The sequence below is a fragment of the Monodon monoceros genome, unplaced genomic scaffold, assembly GCF_005190385.1.
Source record: "Monodon monoceros isolate NGI ecotype Baffin Bay Population unplaced genomic scaffold, NGI_Narwhal_1 Super_Scaffold_18, whole genome shotgun sequence".
Lineage (NCBI taxonomy): Eukaryota > Metazoa > Chordata > Mammalia > Artiodactyla > Monodontidae > Monodon > Monodon monoceros.
The window spans coordinates 75,558,217-75,567,417 of NW_021703774.1; the positions used below are offsets into that span (position 1 = coordinate 75,558,217).

Consider the following 9,201-nt stretch of genomic DNA (forward strand, 5'->3'; position numbering starts at 1 on the left):
TTGGGTAGTATGGCCATTTTAACAATATTAATTCTTCCAATCAGACAGCATGGGATATCTTTCCATTTCTTTGAATCATCTTCAATTTACTTTATTAATGTTTTATAGTTCTCAGAGTAGAAGTCTTTCACCTCCTTGGTGAGGTTTATTCCTAAGTAGTTTGTTTTTTGGGTTGTGATTTTAAAAGGTATAGTTTTTTATGTATTCCCTTTCTGATATTTCATTGTTGGTGTAAAGAAATGCAACCAACTTCTGTATGTTAATCTTGTATCCTGCTAACTTGTTGAATATGTTTATCAGTTCTAGTAGTTTTTGTGTGGCATCTTTAGGGTTTTCTATATATAGTATCATATCATCTGCATATAATGACAATTTTACATCTTCCCTTCCAATTTGAATACCTTTTATTTCTTTTTCTTGTCTGATTGCTGTGGCTAGGGCTTCTAATACTATATTGAATAGGTTAGTGGGCATCCTTTTTTTGTTCCAGGTTTTAGTGGGAAGGCTTTCAGCTTTTCACCATATTATATTGGCTGTGGGTTTGTCATAAATAACTTTTCTTATCTTGAGTTTATTACCTCCTTTTTGAATTCCAGGTCTAGTAGACTGGTGAGGTCTGTTTCATTATTTGTTCTTTCAGGAGAATTCTCTTGTTCTTTTAATTGGGAGTAGATCCTCTTCCTTTTCATTTTACTTAAATTTCTCTGTCTCTATGATTTTAGGAGAAACAGTTATCTACTGTGATCTTGAATGGCTGTGTTTATTTGGGAGTGTCCCTGTGTAGCTTCCATGAGTCTAATATTTTTGGTGTGAGGGCTAGTTTCAGGATGAATGCCAGCCAGGCTTTTTCTCAGTGTGTGCTGGCCATTATCCCCTTGACAGCAGGGTGTGGATGGTGGTGTAGTATCTAGAGCCTGTGCTGGATGTGAGATGGGGGTCCCTCTCTGCTCCATGTCATGGCCCTGTCAGGGGCAGGGTGTGCTCCCCTGTTGGAGTAGAAGCCTTGAGGATTGGGTTTGATCAGCCTCTGTTGTCCTTGAGTACATGCCCTGCCCCAAAGGAAGTGAGTGTTGAAGAAAGTGAGGCCTGTATGGTTACAGAGGACCTATGTTCCACCTGTGTAGGCATCTACAGCTCCACTCAGAGGCAGCCCAAGATTGTGTCCCTATTGTGTTTATCCCAGATCTAGTGTAAGACTGTGGCATGGAGTGGGCTGGGCCTGGAGGTTGGGGAGTTGTGGCTGCAGGGACTGAGGTGGCTACGCTGCCACCTGAGATCTGGGCTGCCTCTGTGGCAGACCTCACCCAGGACCTCTCTGCCCCAGATCTAGTGCTGAGCTGGAAGACAAACCACTGTGTACTCCTGAGCATGCTCACAATGGCCGTTGCAGCCCCAACTGGACCACACCCCAGGCCCTCTGGGCTGTTTCTGCCTAGCTAGATCATATCCTCTCCCATGGCCTGTCTGCTCAAGATTCATTGCTTGGCCCTTGCACACGCCTGTTGTGCCACCGTGGACACACACTAATGTTTGCTGCATTTACACCTGTTGCCCTGAGCCCTTGCTGACTATGGCCTCTGAGGCTACTCCTAGATCACACCCCAGATATCCTGGTCTGTCTCTGCACGACTAGATCTAGTCTCTGGCAAGATTTTGTGCCAGCTTGTGGTGTGGAGTGAGTGGGGCCAGGGCATTTGCCCCTTTGGACTGGGAAATACAGCAAGGGGGCTGCTCCCAGTGCAACACTCTCTGCCCTGATTGTCAGCAAGCCAGCATGCACTGCTGGTGAGTAGAGTCTAGTCTTCTCCAACCCTTCTGTCTCAACAGATTTCCCAAGAGGCAAGGGGGCATGGCCACTCCATGCAGGACCCCAGGACTGGGATGCCCATATTGTGACTCGACCTGCTCACTCCCCAGGGCAAGGGTCTACCCTTGTGGACCTTCTCCTTGCAGATCCCACCAAGGAGCCCAGGAGCTGACCCAGGTCGTCTTCTTTTTCCCCTTCCTACCCAATTAATTACATGTAGCTCTTTCTTGCAGCTTTGGTTTATAGTTCTGCCACTTTTCAAGGAGGACTGCTCCATATGTAGATGTATTTTTGATATGTCTGTTGGGGAGAGGAGCTCCATATCTACCTACTCCACCATTTTGATTCTGCTTCAGACAGTTAGCTTTTTAATGACAGTCTGTCTTTCCTGTTTTTACACACTCACCCTGAGGACTGGTATAGAAATTAGAAACTAAGCAGGTGAAGAAAACTTTATTTCTTTATACATATTTTGCTTTAATAGCCACCAAAAAGACTGTTTCATTTCCTCCCACTGACCCTATCCACCAGTTATGTTAGCCTTCAACATATCGCTATAGCAACATATATAAATATATATCATACATTTATACACACATACACACATTCTAAAGCACTGTGAAGACACAGACTAGGCTTTAGCAACTGGGGGTTCCTCACATGTCACTTAAAAATGATCACTGATTTGCTTTACACAAGACTTTCAATGGGCTTTGTGTGGCCATTAGTCCCTAGTTCCCAGAGAGAAGTTGGGATGACAAAATGGGACAGCATATTTAGAGTAAGGTCAGTACACTTTTTGGAGATCATAATAGAGTAGAAATAGGAGGTCTAGGCTAAGCATGAGATGGCATCTGGGAATCACTGCTCTCACCACGTGGATTCAAATAACTCAGGTGCTGCAGTGTAGACCAATCCCCAGCCTGACTGTGACCCAGCTCGCTGGCCCAGGTTAGGTCTGCCAACACTGTCCTGCAGGGCACCGCTGCTCAGTCCTGTGCTTTTAGATCTGCTGTGGAGCTCCAGTGTGGGGCTCCATTGCTAGGAAGCAGGTCCTATTTCCCCTGAGTTGACCCTCAGAGGATGAGGTGAGAAATGTGCTGTTGCTGGTTCCCATACCCCTGGGGCATTCAAAAGCAGTGTCACAAGGTCTTCTACAAACTATGCCTGTTTTGCTTAGTGCTGGGTCCAGTGGACCTTGGCTGGTTATTCCTCAACTGCAGGAGAGGCCCTCTGCCTTTCGCCCTGCCCCATCAGGCCACATCTCTGACTCCTTTCAGACCTTCCAGCAGGTGTGGAGGAGTGGGGCCCAGATCCTCCTCAGCAGACAGGGAGCTGCAAAGCAGGGGGGCAGGCCCACCCTTCCTGCAGTTTTAAGGACCTCTGGTGGCTTCGCTTCTTGCTTGGCTCCTGGAAGGCAAGGGTCACAGGACTGGAGTGCACGGCAGAGCCCTTAGGGATTTCACCTGCATACGAAAATAACACAAAGTAAGAGTCCATTATCAGGCACTGCTGGTGGCTAACTGAGGCTGGAGAGAGATCTGAGTGGTGACAGAAGCCAGGAGCACGGTGAGAGCCTGTCACGAGGATGAGCTGAGGGGACGCGCTGAGGTCTGGAGGAGCAACTGGGGCCACCAGGTTAGAGGAAAAGCTTCCCACCACCTCCTGTGGTCATATCTCTGCTCAAAGCCACTGCACACCAGGTGGCCGGACCCTACCACTCCCTCTTCAGGGGCCAGGTCACTCTCCAATTCACTTTGGAGCAAAAGGATGGCTTTTGCAATCTCCCAGGTAAGGAAATGCTTAGTATGAAACAGGCATATATAGAAGCAGCCTGTTGTAGGAAGGAGAGGACATTTTGCAGGGACGTCCTCCTATTAAAGTTTATGTTCTGTTTACTTGATGAGGAGGGGGAGGGACCAGGTCAGCAGGGACCTCAGAGATCATCTAACTCTAGTGCCCCCTCTTACAGATGAGGGTCAGCAGGCTCACAGAGACTGGGCCCAGCCTAAGCCACACAGCCACTTAGCGACAAGCCTGGGATTAGATCCCAGGCTTGGGGCCTTTCCAGTGGCCTAGGGGAAGTGGGAAGGATACTTCCAAACTGGGGAAGCCAGGAGGTATGAGAGGCTGTTGGGTTACCTTTGCTGAGGCAGGAATAAGGTTTTACAGAGGCAATCTTGTAAGTGTTCTTCTAAAAAGGCTCAGGAAAGAGAGGAATCATCAGAGAAAAACAGAAGAAATTAGCAAAACAGACAAACAAAACAGAGTTAAATTATGGCCCAACCCATTTTCATACTGTGGGGTCAACATTCTCTTAGGTTACAATTTAGGAACATTCCTAGGGATGTGCTTAATTGCTTATGGCAAAGCTTTAAAGTCCAAGGTAAAAGGTTTAGTTTTTGATTTTTAGGCCATTTCTAAGATCTCAAGTTTTTCATCAAAGCGGTTGCTAGAGAATGTGTTAGTGTTTTAAATAAAAGTAGAGAAGGTCTGCCATAGAGATAATATCTTGCCCTTTGTGTTTCAGTTTTTACTTATTACCAAATGCTCTTTCAGATCAATAAGACCCAAGGATTTTCTTTTGTGTTGTTGCTTAAAGAAAAAGAGATGTCAGAATCCAATTGCTGTTTCCAGCCCAATAATGTGTACTGAAATCAACTTATTAGGTTGCATCTTTCCATTATTGTTCCATATAATGGTATAGGAAACCCCCGAACACATGACAGGCCTCAGGATCCCTTTACTGAAAGCTCCTTCAGAGGCAGACCCCATATGTCCTCTGACCTCGAGAATCAACTGAACTGCATTTCTCCCCACTCCTGACCTGGCATAAAGGAGACAGAATTGGAGTAAGGAGGGAAGATGATGACAAAGTAAGGGTCAACCGAGAGGTCAAGGGAGGTTGCTGATTGGGGTGGAGGGTTGATGACGATGGAATCTAGAGGGGTGCCCATGAGGACCCGACGTCTGCTCCTGGAAGGTCAGAGCAGGTCGAGGATCACCTGCGCACTCTGATGACAGGCGGTGATAAGTTTGGGGCGGGCTCTCTGGCTCCGACAGGTGCAGTAGTTTCCTTACCTCCAAATTCGTCCTTGCCTTCTTCAAAACATCGTGTGTCCTGGTCACTGAAACGAGAAAGCAGCCCCCAAGGCAGAAATTACCAGTGGGCCCACGCTTGCGTTGGATTTGTGTTCTACAGCTTGTCTTTCTGGACACTCAGCTCGGGGTCTCCTGCTGCCCCCCACCCCGTGTCCCCTCCTCTGCCTCCACGATTACTGATGGCACAGGAGGTTTAGAGACGTCACATCAGTCTCCCCCATCCCCTAACCTCTCTGGTCTCTGTCCATTCACAGCACAGGTGGCGGACCTGGAAGGACCCCCATTTCCTGTCCCATTCCCTGGCTGGGGGCACCCACACTGGCTGAAGATAAACTGTTCCATGCTCTCCTTCTGCTGGTTGGCGGTCTTCAGATGCTCAGCTGTGCTCTGAAGGAGACTCTCCTGTTTGGATAGTTTGGATCTCAGTTCCAGAAGCTCCCTTTTCATGGACTCTCCCTGGGAAGAAAAACAGGCTCTCTGTCAACGGTCAGAAGGCCTAAAGCACCCTGTGTTTGGTGGCTCTTTACAACTCCAAATAGGATTCTACAATCTTCTCAAGTATTTTTGGAGCAGATTTCCCTCATTAAAGCCTCCCAATCCCTCCAGCAGGTGGTGGTGGCTCAGGATGGGCCATGAGGTGGGAACACTGAGGACCTGGAAGCCCCCATGCAGATTAGCACAGGCTACACTCCTGTTGCTGCAGAGAACCTGACTCCAGGCCACACTGAAGCTCCCAGCTGTGAACAAGAGCTCAGATTTCATGCTGACATAGTTATATCACTTGGGCATCACAAGTAAGAGTTGGTCGTTGGGAATATTACGCCTGGATATCACGCCTGGGGAGACGGGGCTGGCCTGAGGTAGTCTGCTAGTTGGTTAATATTTGAATATTTGTGCCAATCTCAAGATGGCAAAACAGCCCTTTCTTTTTTTCCTTCCCCCCAGCACCACACGGCTTACAAGGCCTTAGTTCCTCCACCCAGGGACTGAACCTGGGCCATGGCAGTGAAAGCACCAAGTCCTAACCACTGGACTGCCAGGGAATTCCCCAAACACCCCCTCCTTTGGAATTAGTATAGTTGGGTCCCCTAAAGTGTCAGCGATATTATTTGGGGGTTAGAACCCCTGGGAGGGATCCTGAAACCTGCCTATCCAAGGTCACCAACCAGAAAGCGGTCTGAGATCTGAGAGCACCACGGGGAGGCTGACTCTCCCCAGGCCTGACCCTGAGACGCAGATGTAAATGATTTTCTGGGATTCCAGGGGGTGGCTATAAGAGGCTGAGTGACTCCTGGTGACATTCTGTGATCCTGCCTATGTGGACCAGGAGGTGGGGGTGGGCTAGGATGGGAAAGGAGATGTTGATTTTTTTTTTTTTTTTTTGCAGTACGCGGGCCTCTCACTGTTGTGGCCTCTCCCGTTGCAGAGCACAGGCTCCGGACGCGCAGGCTCAGCAGCCATGGCTCACGGGCCCAGCCGCTCCGTGGCATGTGGGATCTTCCCGGACCGGGGCACAAACCCGTGTCCCCTGCATCGGCAGGCGGACTCTCAACCACTGCGCCACCAGGGAAGCCCGATGTTGATGTTTTAACATGGTCCTGAACTTCAGCTCAGCCAAACTTCAGAAAGTTAAAGAAACGGGACATTTAGGGGTTACCAGGGCTCTCGTGTCTCTGCCTCCTCCATGTCCTTTCCTTCTGCTCTTTGATTACTTATCCTGGGGGTCAGGGCTGTGGGGAGAGGGGGTGGAGTCAGAGCTGCACTGAAAGCAGCCACCGCGGAGGAGAGGTCTGCCTCCATCCTGACAAAAGAACCAAGGCAAAAGGAAGGCCAGCTTATGCTACCAGGGGAAGAAAAGCGAGTATCTGCTCACCACATGCACACACTCTGGGGAATGGGAACCTCTATCCGTGCAATGCCCTTGATCCTCTGATTTAATATGGCCCACTTTGGTTTTAGAGAAAACACTCTGCTTCCTGACACTCACTGTTTTCTAAATCCTCACATACTTTCTGGGCAGTAATCCATTCTTGAATTTTGCCAAGGATCCACATCAAAATTTCTTGTCTACAGTTTTTAGTATATATATTATTTTCATCATATTGCAAATAGAGCTATCTGTCCTTTCCTGATCTTGCAGCATCTCTCTGATCTTCATGGTTTCTCAAAGACTATTGACGGGGATTCTGAGAATAAGGCTCCGGTGCTGTCAGTCGTCTGGGGTGGAATCACCTGGGCCTGGCAGATTGAGCTTATTAAAATATTACTGTCTTCTCACTTGGGAGGTCTGTCTGGTCTTTCCAGGCATGCAATGGTAATTTAGAAGTTTTGCCTTCTCCCTTATCTATAGCTTTTGTTATCTTCCCAAGCAGTGGCCTTTCCTCTCACATCTCTTGCTCTGAAGCGGCTAATTTAGAAATAACTCTTGATGTCTCTCTCCTTTTCCACAAGAATTCTGGGCTTAATACTTTGGACAATACTCTTAGTCTTTTATGACTATTCAATAAATATAAGTAAAAATAATTTGTTAATTATCATATATTGATTTGATTAAATCAATCAACACTTAGGTCGGACTTCAGTCGGCTCCCCACTCCCCCCTCAGCCCACAGAGGAAACGATGCCCCCCTGTGGATGCCCACTGACTAGTGTTGGGAAAGCTCTGGAGGATGTTTTGCGGGCAACTCCAGACACAGCTGTATGGTCAGACCATTCAAGATGGTTGTTCTCTTGCTCTCTGTCCATTCTCTGCTGACCAGCCCCTCCTTCACCCACATGACTATCCAATCTGCTTAATTATAGGGCTTAATCAGTAACCACCTACATGCTTGCCCCCGCCCCCAGGCTCTGGTTTCCCTGGTGAGCCTACTTGACATCAATTCTCCCTATAAATGGTCGCCTCCCTCACCGAGTCGTGAAGATTGCTGTCTTGTTCTGCCTGCTGTTTGCCGAACACTGTGGAGCGTCGCTCCAGGACCTTTGTTTAAGACTTGTAAGATTCTGTATCCGTTGAACGTTGTTTCTGTCACTGTCTATGGGCTGTTTCTTTGGTGTTTCAGCTGGGGAATTACAAGGCTTGCAGACCTGCACGGTGCAGCCCAACAATAATCGTGAGAATTAGTAACCAAAGAGGAGCCCTGAGTGTATGAGTAGGAGGTGGTGAGGAGATATGGGGATAGCAGATCAGCATGGGAGGGATACACAGAGCTGCGGCAAAGTCTGGAGAAACCTGAGAGAGTGTATAGGCCTCATGTTCCGTCCTTTCCTAGGTCCAAACTAGCTGTGAGTTGTGGGCAGGTAGAACAGGCACTAACAGGAATCTAGTTTGATAACTAATGACAGTATCTGCAGGGGGGTTGCACAGAGGTGGTGGATTTCCTAGAGCCCTTGTGCTTGGAGCCTAGGAGTCTGAGGGCCCGTGGTTGGGAATTGCCAGAAAGTAGCCCTTTCTAGAGTGAGAATAGCTATGGGAGTTTGGGGTTGCTGGGTCTGGGTAGCTCTGTTCTCTCCACCTTGTCTCTTTGCTTCTCCAGTTGGTGACTGGTGTGGCCAGGGAGGAAAGGGGCCTGGGAGTGACCACCCACCTCTGGAAGCATGACTGAGCTGAGCCTGAAGCCTCTGGTTTTCTTCCCTAAGGACTCTGTTCTCATTGCAGAGCTGAGGTGTGGACTCCAGGCCCGGACTGTAGAAGTTAGAGGTGGGTCCTGTCCCAGGAAGTGCAAGCAGGCAAGTTACACATTTGGGTCATAGGTGCTCTCTGTGTTGCTCTTTCTGCATCTCCAAAGATACCATCCCAACCCAGCAGAAAACCCAGAGAACTCGCATCCTGGGCCTAAAGCCTGACGGGCTGAATGCCTGGCTTTCCCGTGGCTCCTCTGAGTGGGCTCTGTGCGTGCATTACCACGTGCCCTGGCTGCAGCTGTTCAGGAGGCCCTTCCCCCTAAATACCTGCCGCTGAGCTGTGGGCAGGACAAGGGCGTGTGGAAGGGACGGCCTCCAAGCGCCAGCAGCCTGAGGGTGGTGGGGGAGGAGGGCCACCTCGGGAAGTGGCTGGAGGAGGCCCTGCAGACCTGGCTCTACCCCTTGCCAATCACAGGGCCAGGACACAGAAGTCAGCAGGCGGATATGAGCACATTAGGCTGGAAGAGAAGTCAGAGGATTCTGGGGACCAGACCTGGTTAGATCTGCCGCGAGGAAAGTTACTCTCTGAGCTCAGATACAGCTGCAACGGGAGCATAGTACTTGCCCCCTGCCTTGCTGGTGTAAGGAGCAAATACAGAAAAGCAGACCTC

At 49.0% G+C, this 9,201-nt stretch overlaps 1 protein-coding gene across 2 annotated transcripts; it reads right to left on the reverse strand.

The window, feature by feature from the left end:
- Positions 1-2,250: 2,250 nt before the first annotated feature.
- Positions 2,251-5,789, reverse strand: LOC114898343. 2 transcript variants are annotated; one of them, XR_003794326.1, is made up of 3 exons: positions 5,227-5,789; positions 4,889-4,935; positions 2,251-3,273 (listed from the first exon to the last, which is right to left on the reverse strand). XR_003794326.1 is itself a non-coding variant. In XM_029227672.1 (3 exons), exons 1-3 carry the CDS (start codon positions 5,354-5,356, stop codon positions 3,128-3,130), a joined length of 411 nt encoding a protein of 136 aa, XP_029083505.1. In that variant the 5' UTR covers positions 5,357-5,789; the 3' UTR covers positions 2,251-3,127. The 2 variants fall into 2 exon arrangements, 1 of the variants encoding a protein (XP_029083505.1); XM_029227672.1 differs by having other exon boundaries at positions 5,139-5,789.
- Positions 5,790-9,201: the final 3,412 nt, after the last annotated feature.

Bases quoted from the DNA above. Each gene is read 5' to 3' on its own strand.
- LOC114898343 (XM_029227672.1), bottom strand. From the start codon at position 5,356: ATGAAAAGGGAGCTTCTGGAACTGAGATCCAAACTATCCAAACAGGAG. The intron at 4,936-5,138 runs GTTAGGGGATGG...TTCTCGTTTCAG, and splicing joins AATGGACAGAGACCAGAGAG to TGACCAGGACACACGATGTT. The intron at 3,274-4,888 runs GTAAGGAAACTA...TTTCGTATGCAG, and splicing joins AGGCAAGGACGAATTTGGAG to GTGAAATCCCTAAGGGCTCT.